This window comes from Sarcophilus harrisii, chromosome 1 (assembly GCF_902635505.1).
Source record: "Sarcophilus harrisii chromosome 1, mSarHar1.11, whole genome shotgun sequence".
NCBI lineage: Eukaryota > Metazoa > Chordata > Mammalia > Dasyuromorphia > Dasyuridae > Sarcophilus > Sarcophilus harrisii.
Genome location: NC_045426.1, coordinates 91,787,646 through 91,812,744, shown reverse-complemented (window position 1 = coordinate 91,812,744; position 25,099 = coordinate 91,787,646). Strand labels below are relative to the sequence as shown.

Here is a 25,099-nt window from a genome sequence, read left to right as displayed (position 1 = left end):
TGTTGCCCTTGCCCAATGCTCAGCCCCATATAGATCCTAACCAGAATGTGATCTTTCTCTCAGATTTCTTCAAGCATTTTATCTAGATGCTGCTTTGTTTCCATATATTTCCACCTTACATTCTGTACTTATATCTCTGCTCCCACTCCCACCCTTTTAGATTAAAAGATCTTTGATCATTATACATGGCAACAACAAGACTACATAATGATTAATTCTGATGGACATGGCTCTCTTCAACAATGAGATAATTCAAACAAGTTCCAATTGTTCAGTGATGAAGAGAGCCATCTGCACCCAGGGAGAGGACTGTGGGAGCTGAGTGTGAACCACAACATAGCACTTTCATTCTTTCTGTTGTGGTTTGCTTGCATTTTGTTTTCTTTCTCAGTTTTTTTCCTTCTTAATCTGATTTTTCTTGTCTAGCAAGATAACTGTATAAACATATATATATATATATATATATATGATTTAACATATGTTTTAATATATTTAACATTTATTAGACTACCTGCCATCTGTGGGAGGGGGTAGAGGGAAGGAGGGGATAATCTGAAACAGAAGGCTTTGCAAGGGTCAATGTTGAAAAATTACCCATGCATATGTTTTGTAAATAAAAAGCTTTAATTTAAAAATGGGGGGGAGGGGAAGATTACAAACTCCTTGAGGGGAAAGACTGTGGGTGAGTCTTTTCATCTTTTATTGTGCACTAAGACTAAGAATACATGATTAGTATTTCAATATTGAGCCAAAATTGGAATGAAGGACAGAGTCTGAGCAAACATGGATGCAGAAAGAATAAAACTGGAGTTTATTCATTTGAAGAGGCCAAGGCAGAGTGCAGGCCTTAAAACAAAATCTGAGACTCAGTCTTCCATAGGAGTCTCACCTCCTAGCCACGTCTTCTAATTCTGTCCAAGATTCTTCTAATCAATCCTCCCAGCCCAATTCTCTTGATCTTTTCAGGCTGCAGAGGGAAGAAAACAGAGCTCCTTAGTCCAGGGTCCCTGGAAGTCAGGTGGAAGAGAGAAAAATAACCAGCCCTCCTCCAATGTAGTGACTTAGAATGTGGTAACTTAGAGGTTCATGGGACTTGAAGAGACCTCAGCAATCACCTATTCCTAACAATAGGAACACACTTAGATCATGACCCAGGTGCCAGGTGACAGACCCAGGACTCAAGCCCCAATTTTCAGCCTTGCAATTCTAAATCCAGTGCTCCACCTACCACAGAAAGCTTAAGATCTCAGCGACTTCTTCATGTTCATTTTGATAAAGGTAAATAGTCTTCTAAGAATACCCTCTTCCTATTTCTTCTACCTCCCAGGAACATCCTGGAACCAGGTTATATTAACTATGCACCTAATCAGAGACCTCTCAGGTTCCAGAGCTAGTTTTAGATAAGGTGGATGGGAGAGAGAAATTCTCTACCCTTCTAACTATATCTACCTGGAACCTGGAAGGAAAAAAGGAATGGTCAGACACTCATTAATTCAGTTATTAATAATTGCTTGATGTGGAGAGCCATGGAGGGAGGAACCAGCAAAATACTAATGGAGAAGATGGTACCATATAAGAAATGAGGAGGGATAAAAGCTGGCTCTGAGGAGAAGACATTCCAAATATGACAGACCTCTACAAACACACTGATGATATGTCTTATGTAAAGAACAGGAAGTAATCTAATTTAACAGAAATGTAGACTATGTAAGGGGCAGGTCAATGAAACTAGAACAGAGAGCCAGGTTGAATCCAGACTGTGAAAGGTGTGTTACAAATTGAATGGGTAAAGGAGAATCCTCTTAATTTCAGGGCTGGTGCTCTACCCACTGTGCCACCTAGCTATCCCAGGAGACAGAGTTGTAAAGAAGGAAATAATTCTTTGAAAATCAGAATTGGACAAGAAGAAGCAAATGAAACTCTAAGAGACCAAGAAATAACAAAACGAAATATAAAGAATGAAAAAACAGAATGTGAAACATCTTGTGAGAAAAACAATAGATCTTGAGAACAGACCAAGAAGAGAAAATATAAGAATAATTGACTACCTGAAAGCTGTGACCAAAAACAGAATCTTGACACAATAATGCAAGAAATAATCAAAGAAAATTATCTTGGAGTAATAGAACATGAGAGGAAAGTAGAAATAGAAGAAAAAAAAAAGATCTATTGATCCCTACCTCGAAGAGATCTTACATGGAAAACACATAGGATTATTATTACTAAATTTTGAAACTCCAAATCATAGAGAGAATTCTACAAAAAAAGAAAAGAAAAGAAATTCAAATTCGCTAGAGCTACAATTAGAATTGCAGCTACAATAAGAGATTATATAGCACTTTATACCTTTAAAGTTACTTTAACCTTCAGCCATAGGTTTAGGGGGCAGTCGCTCATAGATTCAGAGTTAGGAGAGACCTTAAAGGACATTGAGCTTCATCTCATTTTACAGATGAGGAAACTGAGATAAAGAGATATTAAATGGCTTCTTTTTTTTTTAATAGCCTTTTATTTACAGGTTATATGCATGGGTAACTTTACAGTATTAACAATTGCCAAACCTCTTGTTCCAATTTTTCACCTCTTACCCTCCCACCCCCTCCCCCAGATGGCAGGATGACCAGTAGATGTTAAATATATATTAAATGCCTTCTTATCTTGCTAATTAACATAGGAGGCAAAATTTTAAACCCAGCTCCTTCTGATTCCAAATGTAGAGCTGTTTATGAGACAATGCAAAATGTGACGGGAACAATATTCTAACCCCGACATAATTGAAGTTGGGTCTGTTTACCTTAAAATATTTTAAGTTTCTTCTTGGGACATAGTTGGGAACTAAGAACTCAGGCAGCTGACATCATTTCTCAGTCACCTGAGTCAATAGAAGTATGGTTCCAGCCTGGCTCTTTAGTTGGGTTGTTGGACTATGATGGGCAAGAGGGGTGTTTAAATGTTTACAATGCTGAATTTTATTCTGGTATCAAACTTTCAATTACCAGGGCATTAGCTTGACTTAGACCTAACACAAAACAAAAACTAATACTAAAAGAAGAAAGGATATGCTCTCAACATCTGAGAATGGTGAATGAGAATGAAGAACCATATTGGAAATAGAGGGAAGGGGCTGAAAATTTTTGATATTTGCTATGTTGAAATTAGTTAATTTAAATAAATAGTTACTAATCAAGTTTACCTGATTATATTGATTTAGATGCTGCTTTTAAATTTTTTTAAAAACCTTTTTTTCCCAGAGTTGATGGCAATTCTTTCTTGAATAGCAGAGGGGTATAATGGGAAAGAGTATCAGCTTAGGAATTTAAAGACCAGAGGGAAAGTCCTAACTCTGACACACACAATGCTACTTTAGCAAGTTATGTCTTTCTCTTGGCCTTTGTTTCCATATCTGCAAAATTGAAAGATTGAAGATGGCATTCTCACTCTCTGCATCACAGGATAGTTGTCAAATAATATTTTACAAAACCTTAGTATGATACCAAAATTTTCACCCATTAGGAAAAGATTCTGTTGTGAGGAACTTAGCCTACTCTCCTAATAGGCACAGTCTCTGGTTCTTGCCTTAATTCATAGACACAAGTAGCTGTCCTAGGAGCCAGAAGGAGTGGGTAGCAGAGGTTCATTACACTGCTATCTTTGGCATCTTCCTCTATCTCATGGTGCCCCCAGTCCTCCCCAAAGCTGGGCTGTTGTCCCTCTGAAAATGGACAACCTTGTCTCTCTTCGGGGCTGGGGTAGCCAAATGTCTAGGAGACCTTCCCTATGCAACTCCTCTTTTTGCTACTTAGTAGGACCCTTCTCTTGGGCTATCACAAGACTCCCAACCTTCACTTTTCCTGGGTAGTGAGAGAGATGGTACCGATACAAACAAATCATCAAGAAAAAATAGATTGCCTATTTTTATGGCACGTTTCTCACAAGAGTTTGGTAAAATCAGGAGTGATTTTGTATTGTGTTTTGATTGGTTTTATGGAGGAAAATGGTTAAGTGCCTGTGATTTTTTTTTTGTTATAGTGTTTCTGGTGAAAAAAAATTCCTTGTACCATTACATATTAGCAATTTTTCTGCCGTTAATGTTTTTACAGACTTGCCTAGAGCATTGAGAGAATAAGTGATTGTCCAATGTCCCAGTATGCCCAGTAAATCATAGGGGAATTTCAATCCAATCTTCCCAACTCCTTCTTAGGAATTCTCTTATCTACTACTTCATACTGCCTCTCAAACCTAGTTATATGGCCTCCAAATTACAGATTAGAAAAAAGAAAAAGTGAGCAGGTTAAGATGACTTACTGAAGTCACACTTAGAGTGAGTTTCCCTAAGGTTTTCTGGCCTGAATACCAAGGCTTATTTGGCTATAATTGTGTAAAATCCGATTATTATGATTTGGAGCAGTCAGAGAAAGCTTAGGAAAATGAAAGCCTTCTCATGAGGAAGACAAGTGGCTGAGAGGCCTGAATGCACCAGGCACCTTCAGGGGACAGTGGAGAGACCAGTAAACCTGGACCAAAGCAGGAACCAAGCAGCCTCCTGCCTTTCTTCAAACCTTACTTACCATTCCCATCTTGTGCATGAAGCCTTTCCTCTGAGATGCTTCACAACTGGTTTTTCAGTATCTTAGTTTATATAGTTATTAGTATGTTATCTCCCACATTAGTCTATGAGCTCCTTTTTTTAAAAAAAAATTATTTTATTTTTTAAAAAAAGGATAAGAAAAAAGAAAAACAGAAAAGGTATATAAAACAAAATAAAAGAGAACATTGTCATTTGCCCAGCAGAACATTAGGGAGGATTCAAAATATATAACATTAAATTACCAGTTTAAGAAAGTAAGAGAAATTATATTCATGAGTGTCCATCTTTTCTTCCTTGTAAATTGTTCTTTTGTTTTCTGTGGCTTACCCTTTTTACTTTACTCTTTTTCCCCCCTTTCATTCTCCTCACTACTCTCAATTATAATTAAGAAAAGGATATATTTAATATATACTCCATAATTAATAAATCATTAATATCATTATTAGGCTAAAATTAAGAAAGGATGTATTTATGTAAACATATGTAGCTATATACATACACATGTACAGACACACCCCCCCACATCCACACATGCATATATCTTTCCTATCCCTGCTGACTCTTTGTTTAAATTCTGCTCCTTAACTTGCCTTGCTATTATTTAATCTCCCCTGATCCATGGATCCCTCCTTTGTCTTCTTCCCTCATCTTTTGCTTCCCATCAATCCTTCCTTCCTCCCCTCATTTCTTTCATGGTATATGTGTAGTGTTCCCGATTTAACTCATTTCCAATGTGAGTAGGTTTTCAGAACTCTGAGCCCTCTTCCCCCCTCTAATGCCTCTATGTCTATTCTTCCTCTGCTCTTCATTTGTACAACATGATTATTATTTTTACCTTGACTCCGTTCTAATCTTTCTTTTGAACTACCCTATATGAGTTCCTTGAAAGCAGTTTTTACCATTACATTGAATTCCCAATCCCTATATTTATGCACACCTGCATCTTTGATTTCCTTCACAAGCTAATTGTACAATAATTCAGAGTCTGATTCTTTTTGTACAGCAAAATAATGTTTTGGTCATGTATACTTATTGTGTATCTAAGTTATATTTTAATATATTTAACATCTACTGGTCATCCTGCCATTTAGGGGAGGGGGGGGGGTAAGAGGTGAAAAATTGGAACAAGAGGTTTGGCAATTGTTAATGCTGTAAAGTTACCCATGTATATATCCTGTAAATAAAAGGCTATCAAATAAAAAAAAAAAAAAGAAAGCAGTTTTTGCTTTTCTTTATATCTTAATTGTTTAGTATAATGCCTGAAACATAAAAAGCTAGTTAATCATTACTATGACTAATGGACTTAGACAGAAGGTCTAGGGTTAAGTCTTGGCTCTCTCTGAGGAGATTTAAGTCAAATATTGTGTGTATGTGCATATCTGTCTGTCTCTGTGTGTATAAATTTAGAATCATAATACATAAATTGCACCTACTATTATTCTAGATGAAAAAGTGACATATTGCCAGATTGGGTAGTCTTTACATGTCAAAATAGTAATGCTATTTAACATTTATATAGTTTTTAAAATTTTGCTAAGTCCTACCTTTCAACAACCTGCTGAAGCAAATAGAACAAGTACTTATTATTCTGCTTTTGTTTATTAATTGAATGAATGGATGTAGAAAAGATCTGAATCACAAGAAGAAATATATGTACTAAATTGTGGCTGACCCCAAAAACTAAAATAAGTCAAATGTGGGAGCTGAACTAAAACTTTTTGCTATGGTCCCTCCCAAGCCTATGATTTTGAAGCTATGGTTCTTCAGCCTGGATGAACTCAAGTTGCATTCCTGCTTGTGGAAAAAGAAAGAAGCGGGCAATTGTGCAAACTCATTTCAAGATCTCTGCCCATTTCACCAATGGTCTATTAGTCAATTCAGAGTCCTGTTGCTTGAAGCCATTGCAAAGAGGATTGAGTATTTGGGATGGTGGCTAAAACACTTCATATGAGTTGCCATTCTCAGTTGCAATGGGAATCTAAAACAGAGGGGCAATATATTATTATGTCATCCTTGATAACATTCATCCCTCCTTTACCTTGCTCAATGTCAATTGAATTGCTTAATGTCCTATTCTACTGCCATCAGGGGCCTATGGCATACTGTCCAGGACTGTGACTAAAGAGCATCTTGGGCTCTAGACTTTCTTTCATCCATCCTATTGCCCTAAACTTGCTGGGTTTGGGAACTTGGAAAAGTCACCAAAGTTTCACCAGTATTATGCTTTTTCCTCTATCAAATAGGAAGAATCATATTTGTATTATCTATCTCACAGGATTCAATTTCATTCAATTCAATTCAGATTATCCAGAAAATGGAATTTGAGAACGGAATCTAGATTTCTGGATTGCTGCTGAAAAAAGAGGAATAACTGATAAACTTGTTGCTAGATCAGGGATGGAACATATCTAACAAAAAAGACTCTAAGCACCTTCCTTTTAGTTAGCCCACCACAGCACTCTTTCTTGTGGTGTCTTCCCCATTCCCCATGCTACTTGGTATCTCCCCTAACTCCACTATGCTTCCAAACCTCATTTTTCCTCCTTACACCTAACTCTTTTAATGTCCTAAGTCCCTTTCAGGATTAGGCTGCCAGCTAAAAACTTACCCCAACTTCATGGGGTGTTCCCTTTCTATTGGGTAATTGTGAATTCTACTGAGGAACTTGTCTTTCATACACTCTCCCACTCTATTTCATATTTACCATTTCTGGTATCTATTGTATCTCTTTATTTTGTCTGCAACTTATTTACCTAAATAAATTTACTTTTTGCCATTAAAAAAAGATTCTGTGGTTTCTATAAATTGTCTCAAACTGCCTACCATTAGAAGATAGGGAGGAAAGGAGGAAGAAAATTTTGGAACTCAAAATCTTGTAAAAAATGATTGTTCAATATTTTATTGATATGTAACTAGGGAAAAAATAGAATATTATTTGAAAAAATAAAATGAACAAGCAAAAGACTATATGTGCCTATTTATACCCTCCCCTTTCATTTCTTTGCTGGGGGGAAGGACAATGACTGTGTCATGCTGTTTACAATCTCAGATTTTTTCCAGTATCTAGGTTAGTTGTGCTGAACTTCTCTCCCCTATCCTCCAGTTTTTTTTTTTTTTACTCTAATGCTTAGCTCCCTAGAAGGATCACAATAAAGGAATGAATATATTGTGAAATGTAAATACTGTAAAAATAAAATATGTAATTTTTTCATTTGAAAATCGATAAAAGCTATGTTCTGTGAGAGAAGAACAGGAAAGAGAGATTCTATGGGTCTGATGTCATACAAATTTAAACAAATTGACAAGCAAGGGAGGGGAGATAGTGTTTATCCACTAAGCTAGATACCTGAAACAGGACCCTTATAATCTATATTTATTTACGTCTAGGTTCTGTTTTCCCAGAAGAACATAAACTCCTTGAAGGAATTTGTTTCTGTTTATTGACTGTTTCATTTGTTTTCTATCTCCAATATCTAGCACACAATATTGTTTTCATAAAATTGAATTCATGTAATCATATAATCTCAGAGTTGGCAGAGAACTCAGAGACAATTGAATTCACCCAATATATCAACAGGAGTGATTTCTATCTCACCTCCTGCAAGATTCATCCTGTCTTGGCCTAAAGAACTACGGGAAGGATCTCTAGAGAACATCAAATACTCTACCCTGTTTCACCATTGACATCTGAATATCCTGTACATCTACTAGAAATTATCATTTATTAACCGCAATCCACCCAAGATCTCTGAAAGCTAACTCCCATGGAGTTCGATTTGTTTCTCACAATGTAAGATTCACAATCTGCTTTATCTCTTAAATTCCACACACTGCCCTCTCATCTTGTGTCATACCCCAAGTCACATCATTCTGGAGCATCTTGGCTCAGAAACCAGCTTGAAGATGCTCTTGAATTGACATTCCCTGTGGAGACACTGTGTTATGGAAATTTGGCAAACACCTAGATTACATAACATGGCATCATGTTCCCTGTGGAAGACTCAACTGAAAGACAGAAGAATTGACTCACACATGGACATTCTGCATTGATATACCAAGATTTGGGGAGATTTTCTCTATTGACTATTTAGTGGAAATTTTTGAGTTTTTTAAATTGTGAAGTGAGCACAATTGAGATTTTTCTTTATTCCCCATTGAGACTGAGATCTACTCCTTTCCAACTTCCTTCTTAAATCATGTGACCCTTAGAAATGGTCCAAGGGCTTTGATATTTTCCTTTACCCTTTGCAAGGTACAAGGAATGAAATCCCAACTTGAATGCTGGGAAAGACATGAACATCAGGAAATCCAAAAATCAAGGACAGGAGTTGCAGTTAATTCATCTGGGACTTTATTCCAGCAGGGCTGTAGAGTTGAACTTGATAGGATTCATGTTCTATAGAAATTGAGCTCAACTGTGAACTTATTTCCCTCTTAAGAGACAGGGTTGGTGTGTGCACAGGGATTATAATTCCAAAATGTTGATTGAGTGAAATGCTTATATGTTTATTTTTGCTACTCTTTGAAGTAAAAATCCCAATAGCTAATTGGGATTTGAAGTAGTTAGATGGAATTGGAAGACTAGTCCTGGGTACTTAGTAATAGGGGGAAACCTAATTAGTGAAGACCAGAGAAGATGTCACAGAAGAGAGGCTTCTTAGAGGACTGGAAAAGGGGTTAGGAGAATGTACCAGATCAGGATCTCAGGGTAGGTCCAGGGCAATCTTGTTACCAAATCATGTTACAATAATACTTTATTCAGTCAGACATTTGCAACATGAAATTTGAGGCAATCTGCAGAAAGAATAGGAGTACTAATGGGGGAATGAGGGAAAGGTTTATAGAAGAGAAGGTAGCTAAACTGAGTTTGAGGATTCTGAGAGGAAAAGCCTAGGAGAGAGTGCATTTCAGGAATGTGAGATGCCCTGTGCAATCCCAAGGAGGTGCACGATGGGATACAGTTTGGGGAACTGGGGAGTAGTTGTTTGGTTAGCATGCAGACTTGTTGCTGTTTAGCCATTTCATTTATATATACATCTATGATGCCATTTGGAATTTTCTTGACAAAAACACTGGAATAGTTGGCTATTTCCTTCTCTAGCTCATTTTACAGATGGAAAAACTGAGGCAAACAGGTTTAAGTGATTTGCCCAGAGTCACACAGTTAATAAGTATCTGAGACATTATTTGGATTCAGTTGCTTCTGACTCCAGACTTGGTTCACTCTCTTCTGTATCACCCACCTACTCCAGAATGCAAAGGATATTCATTTAATTTAAGGATTATGAGAAAAACATTAAACAATATCAAGGTGGCCCAGGAGATAGGAAGTTCTAGGTTCAAGTTCTACAACTGATATATACTGATTGTATGATCCCAGACAAGTCATTTAGTGAATTTGTTAAAATTAAAAATTACACAGATTAACCAATCAAGAAACACTTTTATCTTTTTGAATAGTACTTTTTCCAATGGTATGAAAAGACAAATTTTAACACAGATTTTGTATGAAATTTTGAGTTCCAAATTTTCTCCCTTCTCCATTTCCTTTATCATGCCTGAGATGGTATGCAATTTGATATTGGTTATATGTGCAAACATGTAAAACATATTTCTGTATTGGCCATGTTGTGTAAGGAGAAATTAGTTTTCAAAAGGAAAAAAAATCATGAAAATTAATAAATTGAAAATAGTATGTTTCAGTGTGCATTCACAATTCATCAGTTATTTCTCTGGATGTCGGTAGCATTATTTATCACATGTCTTTTGCAAGTCCTAGGGCCTCTTAAATTAGTCATTAATGTCCAATAACAAGATAAAAGTCGAGAAAACTGCCAATGACTCAAGATGCAATGGATGGCCTTGGCTCCTGATGTCTGACCAGTCTCTAAGAGTTCCATGTAGTTCATTACCTTCTTGGCCACTGGAACAAATGGTTTTCATCCACCCATGGGGGAAGTCTTCACAGGCTTGTAGGAGACATCCTGCTAACTCACCAGTGGATTCTGTTATCTTCAATCTGACTTAGCTATTCTACTAAGATGGTTATACCAGGATGAGTCCTATGTCCCTACTACAAATTCTTGTAACTACAAAGAAGAGTTTGATGACACATGGACACCAAAGGTTGTTGAGCTGACCTGAAAAGCTCTCAGCAAGCCCCTATACCAGATATGCTAGTCCTCCCAGAAAATTCCAGAGATCCTAATATGGTTAGACTTGTTTAAAGGAGGAATATGTTGACAATTATACAAACCAAGTAGAGCTATATTTATAGAGAAACACATATAAAGTTCTTAACATTTGCATAAGAATCACTTCATTAGGGGAGATGTTTCTTTCTCTCTCATTGGAAAGAATGTAGAATACTGCTATATTCTCTCTAGATGATAGAAACCAGAAGACCAGGATTTCTCTTCTCTTACCAACTCCACCCATCTCACAGGTACAGAGTATTAAGTAATCAATATATACCATATAAAATATTATACAAATGATCTTTGATCACAGGGTTAGACAACCTATATTTTAAATAATTGGAATACATAAAGAGAAACTAACTAAAGCATACTATGATTTGAAGAGGGAGAGATCAGTTTTAGATAGAAAGATCAGAAACTTTACAAATACATGACCTTTTGATCTTTTAGTATGGGAAGGATGTCAATAGATAGAAATGTGTGATGGAGGCAAGTTCTATTGAAATCACAGAACATGACTTATGCAAATAGGTAGAGAAGACAGAGCCAAGGATGGAATGGAAGAATAGTGAATAGATCAATTTGTCTAAAAAAATAGAAAATCTGAAGAGGAGGATGAGAAAACAAGCCTGGAAGCATCTCATGTTTCTCCTCCTTCATGCTGAAGCCAAGTTATCCCCAAGTTATCTCTGCCCTGTCTCTCCCCATCTTTTTTTCCCTTGGAGAGCTTTCAGGATCTTCCTCAGCTTCTGCTCTGATATTGTGGTGAAGGACGACAGCCTAGCAGATCATCTTCTTTTAGACAGAGAAGTAATGACTGGGGGTGAAAGAAACCTAGGCTTTGAGAAAAGAAAAGAAATAGGGTCTGGGGTGATCTAGAGCATGGTTCTACCATCTTGTGGGGGTAAAACCGGGCTTATCAGTTCTCTAAAACTGTTTGGGGCATTCCACTTAATGGCATCCCCATTTCCCATGGGAAATTTTCATCTCTGACCACATTGGCAGGTAGATAACCCCAACGGTAGACCAGTGTAATGAAATGAGTGCTGGTGGTGAAGGCAGATGAGGGTAGTGGTCTTGTCATTTACTGCATGTTTCGCCAAGTCACTTGCTGACTCTGAGTTTCAAGTGCCTGATGATATAATGGAATAATACTGTTTGTTCCATCTACCTCCCAGAGTAGTTGTGAAGATTGATGTAAGGCATGTAAAGAGATTAGTAAAATAGTTATAAAAAGCTATTGTTGCTGGATATAAAAACAAGGGGACTGGGAGGAGGGGGGGTCAGGAAGAATAAGAGAAGAATATTAGCTACAATAGTCCAGGTTGACTTTCTGTGTCCAAGAGGGTAAGATAATTTATAGAGGGGAAGAATTGATTTCAGAGGCAGTGTAGTGCAATTTTTCATTTAATTCAAGGTCACTCTTACCCATAATATTGTGAGGGATGAAGAAGACCCTTACCCAAAATGACTACTCAGAGATCACTCAGTAGAAAGCAGAAAAGTTATTTATTAATAAATTCTGAGAATGAGCAATTCCACTGAGAGGAGGGAAAGAGAGAAAGCTCACAGTAGAAGGGCTAAAGATTTAGGAAAGATATACAGTTTTTATAGGTTTGGTTACAAAGGATTACATCATAGGTTGGGGAGCATTGAGAAATAGGGCCTTCTCCCCTAATTGAATGTTAAACATTGGTGTCAAAGGCAGATTAGAACAAGATGGTTTGTTTCCCTGATTCCGAGAGAAATCATCAGTCAGACCTTCAAACTTCAGATTACTGAGCTGACCTTTTTAATAATCTAAATATTGATAACATTGAACAAAGATAAATGTCATCATTTCTGGTTAAGTAAATCTATCTAGATTTAAGTAAATATTGGCTTGCACACACCGTACTTATACAGATTATAGAGACATAGAAATAATAAAAGTAAAATACAGAAAAAGAATTCATACATTTCTGTAAGTTCTTCACCTTATCTCTCTATTCCCCACAATATTTTTGACAAGTAGTTAGTTATTCAATTCGCCAAATATTTATAATGTGTAAAATACTATTCTACGTGCAGGAAAATGAGAGAAAATCAATAAATCTGAAGCAAGAGTGAGAGAGAAGACACAGATGCTTCTACTCCCTTGTGATATGGTAATTACATAGGAGAAATCAGATAGTGAGAAGATGCAGAAAGGCTAACCTCTAGTCATTTTGAATGTGGTAGTTGAAAGGCAAAATGACTGTCTCTCAGACTGGGACAGGAGCTAAATCAAAAGGAGGAATCTTAGGCTGAAGGCAAATTTGCTTGGGGGTGATGAAATTCAGATGAAAAGAGAGTCTATGCCAGGGCAGTTCTGCCCCCTGTCTGAAAGAACATGGTCCTCAGACCACCATGCCCTAGGAAGATGTAGCAATAGGATGAGAGTGGAGTTAGTTTGTAGATAGGGAACATAAGCCCAGGAATAAAGGTCCTAGAACAGTGGAGCCCTAATGAAGGTTGGTGGCAGCCTGAGCCAGAAGGAGGGAGGAGGACTGTTATAGGCCAGAACTTGAAACAAGGATTCTTACGGGTGGTAAGTCAGTAGAATTGAAAAAGACAATAGTTGTCTAATTTAGCATGGTGATTAATAGTTCTCTAAATTCAGTATGATTGAATGAATCTTACAACAAAGAATGGTTTCCTAGTGATATAATGATTGGTTCATACTCAGTGTGGAGCATATAAGCTGGGATAAACTCAGCCAGACTCAGAGACAGATTCATTCACTTCATCTCACAACACTGTGGTGGCTGGCCTCCACTTCCCCCACTGAGACCCAGGGCAATTTAAAAGGCTCTCCAGAAAGCTGGCCCGGGCCCTTGGCAAGGAAACTAGATTGTGAAGGAGATAATAAAGGATGTGGACACCTGATTACTCTACTGAAAGGAATGCTGCTCCAAGACCTCCAGAAAACCATCAGGAACATCATAGAGGACCACACTGGAGGACTGCCAGTGGGACTGTGGTTCGCAAGAGCTACTAAATTGGGTTCTACAGTGTCCATTGGGTCTAAGTGGGTAGCTCTTTCCCAGGAGAATGGAGTCAACTTTCCCTCTGTCTTTTCCACCACAATAAGCCTCATCCAATTGATGAAGTTTAGATTTAGGGAACCCAAATGAAATTAGGATTTCTGGTGGTCAGGGAGTTAAATGATAAGGTCTAGTGGCAGGTTCGGGGTTCAGGGAGCCAAATGGAGAGGTTTGGCTCTTCTGCACCCCCTTGGGATTCAGCATATGGGTAGGGAGTTTTGGGGACTCCCTTCTGGTGGCACAGAGGTTCTCTGTAAAGAAATTTACAGACCCCAAAACCTAGATTGATTTAAAAAAAAAAAAGGTTTATTGTGGGGATTGGAAGCATAAAGTCTGGTTAGGGAAATAGGTGAGGGTAAAGAGAGGATGTCACTGGAAGAGAATATTATTCCAGCGGGCAGATCTATGGAAAATGGAGTTTTACACTGAGAATGCAGTTCTCAGTGGACAGAAGGTCCTGGCAGTAAAGGGAACTGCCAAGGTCCATCTGCAAAGACCTTAGTTGATGGAAGCTCATTATATTGGTTGTCTTAACAGGGATTGGGAAACCCAAACACATCATCAGAATGGAGGCTGGGACAACTGGAACACATCAGAACCCATGGGGGCTCCTCCGGCTCCCACACGGAGGCCCCGGCGGCTTCTCCCCCCCTCCCTGGTTTTCCCTTCCCTCCTCCTCTCCCTTCCCCTCCCCCCTCCCCCACCCCACCACCCTGGCTCCGGGGGACCCCGGATGCCGGTCCGCACTGAGTGTCCCCTGCCGGCCGGAGCCTTGGCCGCCTCCGCTGCATCCCTCATCCCGCCGCCCCCCATCAACACCCAGCAGCCCGGCATGGCTACCAGCCTCCTCTACAGCAGTTCCAAGTTCCGCGGCTACCAGAAGAGCAAGGGGAACTCGTACGACGTGGAGGTGGTACTGCAGCATGTGGATATGGAGAACTCTTACCTTTGTGGATACTTGAAGATTAAAGGCCTTACTGAGGAATACCCAACTCTTACTACTTTCTTTGAAGGGGAAATAATCAGCAAAAAGCACCCATTCTTAATCCAAAAGTGGGATGCAGATGAGGATGTAGATCGTAAACACTGGGGCAAGTTCCAGGCTTTTTATCAGTATGCAAAATCATTTAACTCCGATGACTTTGATTATGAAGAGTTGAAGAATGGGGATTATGTCTTCACGAGGTGGAAGGAACAGTTCCTAGTCCCAGATCATACAATCAAAGACATCAGTGGTGCTTCCTTTGCTGGGTTCTACTACATCTGCTTCCAGAAATCTGCAGCCTCTATAGAGGGCTATTACTACCATAGGAGTTCAGAATGGTATCAGTCCCTAAATCTGACTCATGTTCCTGAACACAGCGCCCCAATCTATGAATTCCGGTGACAATTGACTGTTCAGAACAATAACCAAGTAAAACTGAACTTGGCAGAAAAGATTCCAGTCAATCAGGAGAATTGTGTACCTGCCAGAAGTGGGAGATAGCGTGTGCTGGTCTCCTAAGGAGCAGATGTACCAGGTGGCGTCAGTGTCAACTCATAGAAGCCAAGAGATGCGGCTGACCAGGGAGGGGGGAGGGGAAGAAGCAAATGGAATTCTTCCTCCTTCTGAGTGGTGATTTAATTTTAATCTGGTTTTTAAGCTACCTTTAAATGCACTTTTCCTTATTGCACAGCTACCTTCTGTATTACAGAAATGCCCCTTTCCCCATTCTAAATCCAAGCAGAGTTGATAGTTTCCAGGATGACATGTTGGCATTGACTTGGTGTGCAGTGTTTTGAACTAACTTTATCCTATCACAGATTTATGGTTGCACTCCAGTGCCCCTGGTCTGACACTTTGTCTGGTAGCTCAAAAGAAACCACAGCCTAGATACATACCTGTGCATCAATAAAGCTTTGTACAGGGAATTGGCGAGCCATTACATCTGCTAATGAAGCACATGGCTGAGGCAGTACAGATTCTTGAAGGGCCTAATCAATCTTTAGTTCTGATTGGTTAATCGGGTCAACCCAAGCTGCAAAGCACTGGAATATTAACAACTCAAGGCTAACTAAATAGTTGTTAGGTTCCCTTGGCACACCATTGGGAATAACTAAATTCAAGACTTCCAAGCCCTCAGAAATGGATCAGAATCTTACTTACTCAGTACATTTGCTCTGAACTTACAGACTTGAGGGTAAAACCAAACTCAATTAAAAAAAAAAAAAAAGATTTTTTTAATTACAAAAATTATTTTTATGGTCCCTTTAGCAAGGACTCTATGGCAAATGCACAATTACTCAGAATTACATTTTATCGTTTTCACATTGAAAACAGCGAATGTTGACTTATTAATTTTTATACCTATATATATATATGTATATTTAATCAACCAGCAGGTTTTGAAACTAGTCATCCTGGTACAAGAGTTTGCAGCATTGCATAAATTAGTGCTAAATAAGAGAACTGTTTTTTGGTCAGTTTAACATTTGTACCTCCTCCTTTTGCTACACAAAACAGTGCTTGACAAACCTTTTTATCAGGCAGAAGGAACAGTTGTTCTCCTATAACAATGACTTTGAAACGTTGGGGGATGAGGGGAAACATTAACCATATTCAAATAATAACCTGAGGCTTGCGTGCATGAAAAAAAAAGAACCCATAGGGGCTGGGAGAACTTAAGTTGTCTCAGATCCGGTGGGGGCTGGGACAAGGCCGGATCTCCTATTGGAATTCAAAGGGGTGCTTTTGACCAGGATTTTGACCAGGAATCAAAGGCCCTGGCTTCCTGGACTGATATGTCTCAGTCAGGAGGGGCTGAGAATCTGAAAGGAATCACAGATCAATCTGAAAGGAATCACAAATCAATAGGAAATATAGCTTCTTAAAGGGACCACAACCTGCTTCACAGTCAGTTGCCAGATCTGAACAGTTCCACATTCTATCATTTCCATATTGCTTTTCTCATCTCACCCTTATTTTCCATTCCTATAAACACTGACTTTTGAGTCTCTCAATAGCCTCCTCCTAGCCAGAGTCCACTGAGGCTCTAATCCTTCCTTTCTCTACTCTATCTTACCCACAACTACTAAAATGATCTTGCTAATGAAAAGAAAAGATCTGCTTAACCAAAAAACAAACAAACAAACAAACAAACAAAAAACCTCTCATAGATTCCCTGTTATCTGTGGGATAAATTACAAACTTTTGAGAAAGGCCTGAAATTTAAGACCCTCATGACCCTAGCCTACATACAAAACTTTACAAACTCTACCCCTTAATGTTTTAAATATTTTCCAATCAAACTAGTTTTTAACTGTTCCATAGTTTTATCTTAATCTACCTAAAGAGAGTTCTGGGTACCTGGAATGTATTTCTTTTGTCTGCCTATTGAAGCCTTCTCTTCCTCCAAGGCCATTTCTTCCATGAAGCCTTTAATCCCCATATAGACCTAACCAAAAAGTAATCTTTCTCTCAGATTTCCTAGAGCACTTTATCTAGATGTTGCCTTATTCCAACACATTTCCATACATCATACTGTATGCTTACATCTCTGCTCCCACCGTGGCTGGGTTTTTTTTTTCCTTTATGTGCACTAAGAGTACAGGATAAGAACTTCAGTGTTCTGCCAGAAAGGCACTGAATGGAGGAGGAAGTCTGAAAAAACATGGAGGCAAAGAGAGTAAAACAAATTTATTCATCTGAAGAGGCCAGGGTAGAGTACAGGGACTTAAAAAAAAACTTAAAACAGAACCTGAATGAAGGCATCTTACTTTTAGTCTCATATAGATAGGAATCTCATCTCCTACCCCAAAAAATTTTCAATTCCTTGCTGAATTTTGTTCTTGATTAAGTTACCCAGTTTTCTCAATCCGGCCCAAAATAAATGGAAAATTCCCATTCTTTTCATCTTTCCAGGCTGTAGAGGGAAAAGATACAGAAGTCCTTAGTCCGGGGCCCCTTGGGATCAGGTTGAATAGGGAAGAAAAACCAACCCATCCAGGGAATGTAGTAATTTAGAGGTTCATGAGACTCAGCACTTGAGGGGCCTTAGCAATCATCTGGTCCAATATCCCCATTACAAAAGTGCCCACTTAGACAGGTCATGATTCAGCTATTAGGTGACAGACCTAAGATTCAACCCCAAATACTCAGCCTTGCAAATTTTAAATCTAGTGAATAATCTAACACTGACAGCTGAGGCTTCCTCGTCCAGAAGACTGAATGAGGATCAGAGCATACCATTTTTATCTTTTTTTTTCCTTTTTTTTTCTTTCTCATGTTTTTTCCCTTTTGTTCTGATTTTTCTTTCCCAATATGGCTCACATGGAGATATGTTTAAAAATGAATATACACTGCGTGATCCTGGGCAAGTCACTTAACCCCAATTACTTCAGCAAAAAAGCAAAAAAAAAAAAAAAAAAAATGAATGAACACATAGTAACAACAAGAATGTACAAAAGATCAACTATGACAAGTTTGGTTCTCCAGTTCAGAAATCCAAAGCAATTCCAATAGACTTTGGACAGAAAATGCCATCCACATCCAGAAAAATATCTAAGGAGACTGAATGTAAATCAACACATGCTATATTCACTTATTTTTTAAATTTTTTAAAATTTCCCCCCATGTTTTTTCCCTTTTGTTCTGATTTTTCTCTCCCAACGTGATTCATGGAGCAATGTGTATTAAAAATAAATAAACTTATTACAATACAAAAAATGAATGTACACATATTACCTATATCAGATTGATTCCTAGCATGAGGAGAGGGGAGAAAAAAATTTTAAAACTCAAAATCTTTTTGTATATAGCTTTTTATTTTTCTAAATATATGCAAAGATAGTCTTCAATATTCACCTTTGCAAAAGACTGTGTTTCAAATTTTTCTTCCTCCCTCCCCCCAACACCTTTCCATAGATAGCAAGCAATCCAATATAGATTAAACACTTCTTTTAAACATATTTCCATATTTATCAGGCTATGCAAGAAAGATCAAATCAAAAGGTGAAAAAAATAAAAAAAAAAACAAGCAAATGACCAAAAAAAAAAGGGTGAAAGTACTATGTTTTTATCCATATTCAGTCTCCATCATTCTCTGTCTGGATGTGGATGGCTCCTTCCAACACAAATCTATTAGAATTGCCTTGAATCACCTCATTTTTTGAAAAGAACCAAGCCCATCACAGTTTATCATTACATAAGCTTATTGGAGAACATTGTATTTCTTGGTTCTACTCACTTCACTTAGCATCAGTTCATGTTTAAGTCTTTCCAGGCTTTTCTGAAATCAGCCTGCTTATCATTTCTCTTAGAACAATAAAATTCCATTACATTTATATTCCATAACTTATTCAGCCATTCCCCAACTGATGGGCATCCACTCAATTTCTAGTTCCTTGCCACTAATAAAAAGGACTGCTGCAAAGATTTTTTGTACAAGTGGGTCCTTTTCCCTTTTTTATGATCTCTTTGGGATACAATAGAGACTGCTGGATCAAAGATATGCATAGCCCTTTGGGCATAGTAGAATTTAAAACCTTACAAAAATGAATGTTGAAAGCCATATTTCTATGTAAATTAAAAAATATTAAAATAAAATTTTAAAAAAAGGCTCATGACTCCCAGACTCCTTCCTCCATGTTCATTTTGAAAAAGATAGTCTTCCCAGGACACTCTCCTCCTGTTTCTGTACCCAGGAGATGTCGAGAAGAACAAGGAATCCTTCTCCAAGTTTCTGTCCTCCAGGAATCTCAGAGATGAGGTCATATTCACTATGCCCCTGGCATGACCACACCTGACTGACTTCTCAGCCTCTACTTCCCAGGTACCACACCCACATCTCAGCCTACCTTTGTTCCTCTAACTCCACTCCATCATTAGGGACAGAGATGTGCTCTTGGATTGGCAAAATAGTTGCACTGTGTCAGAATTGTTTCCATTCTGCCATTAATTAGCTAGATGACAAGATCACTTCATATCTCTAAGCCTTAGTTTTCTTCTCTGTAATTGGAAGAGGGGGAGTTGAATTAGATAATTTCTACGATTTCTTCTTGTCAAAATATTGTTTCAAAACAGAAGTCAAAACCTTTCCTGTCTCATTAGCTTTCTCTATTAGCTTGTTCTCCAAGACTCAGAGATCACTTTAGCTCTAGAGCTGGGACTGGGTGAGGTGGATGGGGAAGAGAAATTCTCCTGCTCATGTATCTATGTTCTCTCTTAGAACCTGGAAGAAGAAGAAAAGGAGGCTAGGCTGAGGATAATGTTGGAAAGAATGGTCAAAATTGATCCTATCCCCTCTGGCTGCAGATCTCTCCCAGCAGCCTCCAATGGACAAGGCACCATAAATCCCTGGTGGAACCTGGAGGTTTGGGCTCCTCCTTCAAACCTCCACTGAGGATCCATCACTTACCCCATCACAGGAAATATCAACAGAGGGCTCGGCAGAATCCAGAGCAATGGTTCCAACGCATTCTTTCACCACCTATGAAGAGGTTACAGAGACAGTTCAGGACTGGGAGTCTGTAATCTTTGCCCCTGACATGCCAGGGCTGACAGCAAACTCAAGCTTTGTCCCAACCCAGCCAACCAGGAAGATTTTTCTGCAACTGCTCTTGGGAACTCATTTTCCTCAGGACAGCAGAAAAACAGAGTTCAGAACCCTTCCCTCTCCAAGGTGACAATCTCCCCAGAAAGAGACTCATTGAGTCCAGCTCTCTCCCCAACCTAGGACACTCTCACCCCATTTTCCCGGAAGTCACATTCATCTGGATTGCGATTTTCAGAATTGGGGCACACGGTCTCAGCAATGGTAAAGCTCAAAGGTAAAAGAGTAGGAGGATCATTGTCCTGGAAAGGAAGAAAGGAGAGATAGCCTTTTAAACCCCGTTTTCATGTGAACCTCTGGGGAGCCTGGAACAAGCTCTTTAGTACTGGAAAGGATCTTAGTCACCATTGAGTCTGACCCTACCAATTTCTAGAGGAGGAATCCTACCAAGATCACACCAGCAGCAGTTTTAGAACTGGAGCTTGCAGAACCAGTGTCTCTTGAATATCTTCTGGTTTCCCCACTCCCATCCCCAGTGTCCCATACTCCCTGTCCTCAGTGGCCATCTCAGACTGGTTGAGAGATCTCTCAAAAAGGAAAAAAACAAACAAACAAGTTTAAACATTATCAGGATCATGTGAAAGTTGTAGTAGTGATAAGAATTCTGGATTTGGAGTCTGTAGACTTGGATTTTATTTGTTTTCTCCCTTCCTGGGACCTACTTTCCATAATTGTTCCTGAGATATAGAAGAGAATTCAGTCAATCAATAAGCAGTTATAAAGTATTTACTATGTGTCCGGTACTGTGCTAAGTATTGAGGTTCCAAAAAAGACCAAAAGACAGTCCCTGCCTTCAAGGAGCTTACGATCTAAAAAGGGGGAACAATATGCAAACCAACATATACATAACAAGCTCTGTGCAAGGCAATAGGAAATCATTAAAAGTGGGGGGAAATGGATTCAGAATTTCTTTTTTATTCATTCACTCATTCATTTGTTCATTTATTCACTCCCAAATCTGTTACTTCATGATTTCCTCCTCTGTAAACTGTGAGTGTTAAACTCAATGACACCTAAAGTCTCTTCCAATTTCACAATACATGATCCTCTGCAGTGTGTATGTAGGATATATGGAAGGAGAGAGAGACAGACAAAGAGAGAAAGAGGGAGAAACAGAGATAAGTAAAGGAGAGAGAGAGAGAGAGAGAGAGAGAGAGAGAGAGAGAGAGAGAGAGAGAGAGGTTGGGGAGTCCTCACAAGGATATTTTGAGATAAGCCAGGCATGGATTGTCATCTCCATTTCACAGATGAGAAAACTGAAACTCAGACAGGATAGACATTCCTCAGGAAAAAGTGTCAGAACTGAAAGGAGAATTCAGGTCTCCTGACTCCAAGAATAATAATAGTCAATATTTATATAGTGCTATTGTCTGCCAGGCACTGTCCTAAATACTTTCTATTATTACCTCATTTGATCCTCTCCATAACTTTAGGAGGAAGGTACTATAATTATTTCCACAAAACAGGTGAGAAAACTCAGGCATACAGAGGTTAAAGGACTTCCCACACCTAGTAAGAGTCTGACAATGGATTGGAACTCAGGACTCCCCGACTTTCAGGGTCAGTGCTCTACCCCATTTGCCTCCTGACTGCCCCTCTCTTTCCACTGTCACAATGGCTCCCAGTGAGGAAACCAAAGTTCCCAAGAGTGGAGAGTTCATATCAGGAAATCTAGAAAGATGGAACCCTTCCCCACTATCCAGTGCTACTCACTTCCCCAGGTGGCAGATTCAGGATGGAGAGTCGAAAGAGGTTTTCAGATCCTGAATTCCTATTGTATTCCCTGATGAATCTATTCACCAGCTCCTGGTATCTTTGGTCCTGAGCAGGGGCAAGTGGAGTCAGGCTGAGCAGTCCCAGGATCAACAGGAATATCTGCATGTTTGAGACCTTCTGCATCCTCATTCTTTTGGCACTCAGTGCTGTGGGCAGACAGGAGCTATCATTTATTCCCTGAATCTTCCCCAGCCTTATACAAGGCTAATGGATACCTCCAGCCATTGGGCTCCATTAGTTTTCTGAGCTCTGTGGTTCCCCCATTCTTTTGTCATTGGTCACCTCTTGCCCCCAGAGTTGGGGGTCTCTTCCTTCAGTTTCCTCATGGAGCCCTGGAGTTAACTAAAAGGAAGTGTTGGGGAAAGAAGGGAAGTATGGGGAAAAGGTGGAGAAGAGGAGAGCAGGAAGGCCAGGTAATAGATGTGAAGAAATAAATCATTTCTCCATCTCTCTCTGTCTTACAAAGTCTTAGAGGGTCTGCAAATGAGTGGATGGTCCAGTTAGCTGGCAGGTTGGGTAGTCTTTCCAATTACTCAAGAAACCTTGCAATAGAGTAAGGGTTGCTTAAATTGCCTCCGAAGTTTCACTGTTCCTCCCCAAAATGCTCAGATCTTGATTCTCTAAAAGCAGAACATCCAAAGGTCAACCAGAGGAATTACGATTTTTCATTCCCACTGGTAAAGCTTTCCCAACTAGAACCCTGTCTCCCTCCCATTCAACTCGACAAATCTACATATTGACACATCAGCCCTATAGGCTGTCCATGTCACAGAATATCATAAGCCAAATAATAGGTTTTTTTCAGCCAGAAGAGGTGACTTCTAGGCACAGCCCTGAAAGAGGGTATGAATTCTGAAAGGAAAAGCTAGAAAGAGAATTTCCCTGGCTTGGAAGACTCCTGGCTGTGCAGACCCAAGGAAGTGGAAGATGTAATTCAGTCCAAAGATCGAACCAAATTTGGCGTAGCAGCAACAGACAATCAGTAATTCAATTACTAACAATTGCTTCATGTGGAGAGAGTGGAGGGAAGGGACCAGTAAAGTCCTGATGGAGATGATAATACCTTACAGGGAGTAATTTTGAAAGCTGCATCTAAGGAAAAGACATTCCTAATATAGTGGACCATCTCTGCAAAGGTACAATTGTGGGAGATGATCTGTCATATATAGAGAACAGCATGTAATACAGTTTCACAGAAATGTAGACTGTGTGAAGGGCAGAAGGATGTGCAGTGAATTCAGAAGAGAAAGTCATATAGGAGCTAGACTGTGGAAGGCTTTAAATATTGGGATCTGGTCTGCTGGGATCTGGTCTAAGCTAGTATGGGTTGCACTGCATTGCGCTGCATTCTTATCCTGGTGCAGCAGACCTTTCTTGCTGACTTTTTAAGTTGTTTTGACTTGGAAAATTGTTTCACTCTGTCTTTTTGTGGGTTATGTCATTCAAAATTTTATTTAGAGTCATTATTTAAAGGTATTTGGAAGAGTTTGAAGAAGAGCTCTTGTGACTCTGCCATCTTGGCTTTGCTTCCTTCACTTACTTCTGTTTAAATGTCAAACGGGAATTTTGATATTTCATCCTACAGGCAATAGGAAGGCAGGGAAGTGACAGGTTCAGATTTAGGCTTAAGGAATATTAATTGGGCAGCTATATACAGTATAGATTAAGGAAGAGAGACACTGAAGTGAGGAATCCCAATCAGGAAGTTGATGTTAATATTCTAGTTGAAGACAGGCAAAGATGTCAAAAGGTAGAATTGGGAGAGCAGTTTCCCTACACCTATGGGAGCTAGCCTATTATACAGGTGCATGGAGGCAATATTTGGTTCATATACATTCAGTATTGTTTCATTTTTTTTCACAGAATTGTGGTGAGGATCAAATCAAATAATGTATATTTTGGTAATAATAACAAAGCAATAAAGATTATATAAATGTGAAAAATGCTCCTCAATTTATCTCTTTTTATTAATTAATTTGATATTAATCATAATGATTATATTGTATTAATAATAAACTAATAAAATATCATATAATAATAATTTAATAATAATAAAATTCATATGTTTTAGGCATAACTTTGCCTAGGATCATGGTTACTATCCTAGCAGGAGAGGGAAAGATATAATGGAGGAATAGTTAGCAGTCCAGTTTGTCTGAATTGAAGAATAAATCATTTCCCAAAGATTCCCCTCCACCCACTCACTCTCCTTCATAACAACAAAAAAAAAAGACAAGAAAAATAAATCAACATATTAGCTGTGTCTAAAAATGTTTTCCTCAGTCTTTCCCAAAAGTTCAGCAACTTTCAGTCACTAGAAGAAGAAAAGTATCTATCAAGCACCTACTATGTGCTATAAAGATAGGTAATTAAGGTTAGAGTACCTGATAAAAGTCAGTGACCTAGAGGAAAAGATTCCTTCTATTCAAAAACATTCATTGCAACATTTTTAGTAGCAGTTAAAAAAACAGAAGGTAAGAAGGTGCCTTTTGAATGGGAGAATCAATAAATAGTTCAGTGATTGTATAAACTGTGAGGAACTTTTTTTCTCTCAAGGCTTATTTGGATGTTTATATCATCATTCATAGGCCATACAGAATGATCAGCTTTTAGAACTGAAGCAGTGGGAGGTTGCTGTATCTAGTTTTTGGTTCATCATTGTCTATGGTTGCTTCTTAGCAAATAATTTTGCAGGCTTCATATAGCCCACAGGCTGGACATTCCCCACACCTTTGTTTTATGATTATAATGGAAGATGACTGTTCTGTTAGAAACAATAGCTATAAAAATTTTAAGAAACTTGGGAAGACTGGTACAAATTCATACAGAGTAAAGTAACCCAACCCCAAGAATTCAGATCACTTGTTTTGAGAAAAACAT

General features: G+C 38.7%; 1 protein-coding gene and 1 pseudogene across 2 annotated transcripts; one reads left to right on the top strand and one right to left on the bottom strand.

Annotated features, from left to right (window-relative positions):
- Positions 1-788: 788 nt before the first annotated feature.
- On the bottom strand, positions 789-22,479 carry CAMP (cathelicidin antimicrobial peptide). 2 transcript variants are annotated; one of them, XM_031961039.1, is made up of 4 exons: positions 22,157-22,459; positions 20,578-20,685; positions 20,249-20,320; positions 789-967 (listed from the first exon to the last, which is right to left on the bottom strand). In XM_031961039.1, the coding sequence occupies exons 1-4, from the start codon at positions 22,346-22,348 to the stop codon at positions 893-895; spliced, it is 447 nt and encodes a 148-aa protein (XP_031816899.1). In that variant the 5' UTR covers positions 22,349-22,459; the 3' UTR covers positions 789-892. The 2 variants fall into 2 exon arrangements, with proteins under 2 accessions (XP_031816899.1, XP_023354325.1); XM_023498557.2 differs by lacking the exon at positions 789-967 and adding an exon at positions 17,515-17,755 and having other exon boundaries at positions 22,157-22,479.
- Positions 14,572-15,714, top strand: LOC116422502 (annotated as a pseudogene).
- Positions 22,480-25,099: the final 2,620 nt, after the last annotated feature.

Coding starts and splice junctions, on each gene's coding strand:
- CAMP (XM_023498557.2), bottom strand. CDS start 22,348: ATGAGGATGCAGAAGGTCTCAAACATGCAGATATTCCTGTTGATCCTG. Junction 20,686..22,156: donor TGAATCTGCCACCTGGGGAA/GTGAGTAGCACT, acceptor CTTCCTTTCCAG/GACAATGATCCTCCTACTCT. Junction 20,321..20,577: donor GTGACTTCCGGGAAAATGGG/GTGAGAGTGTCC, acceptor ACCTCTTCATAG/GTGGTGAAAGAATGCGTTGG.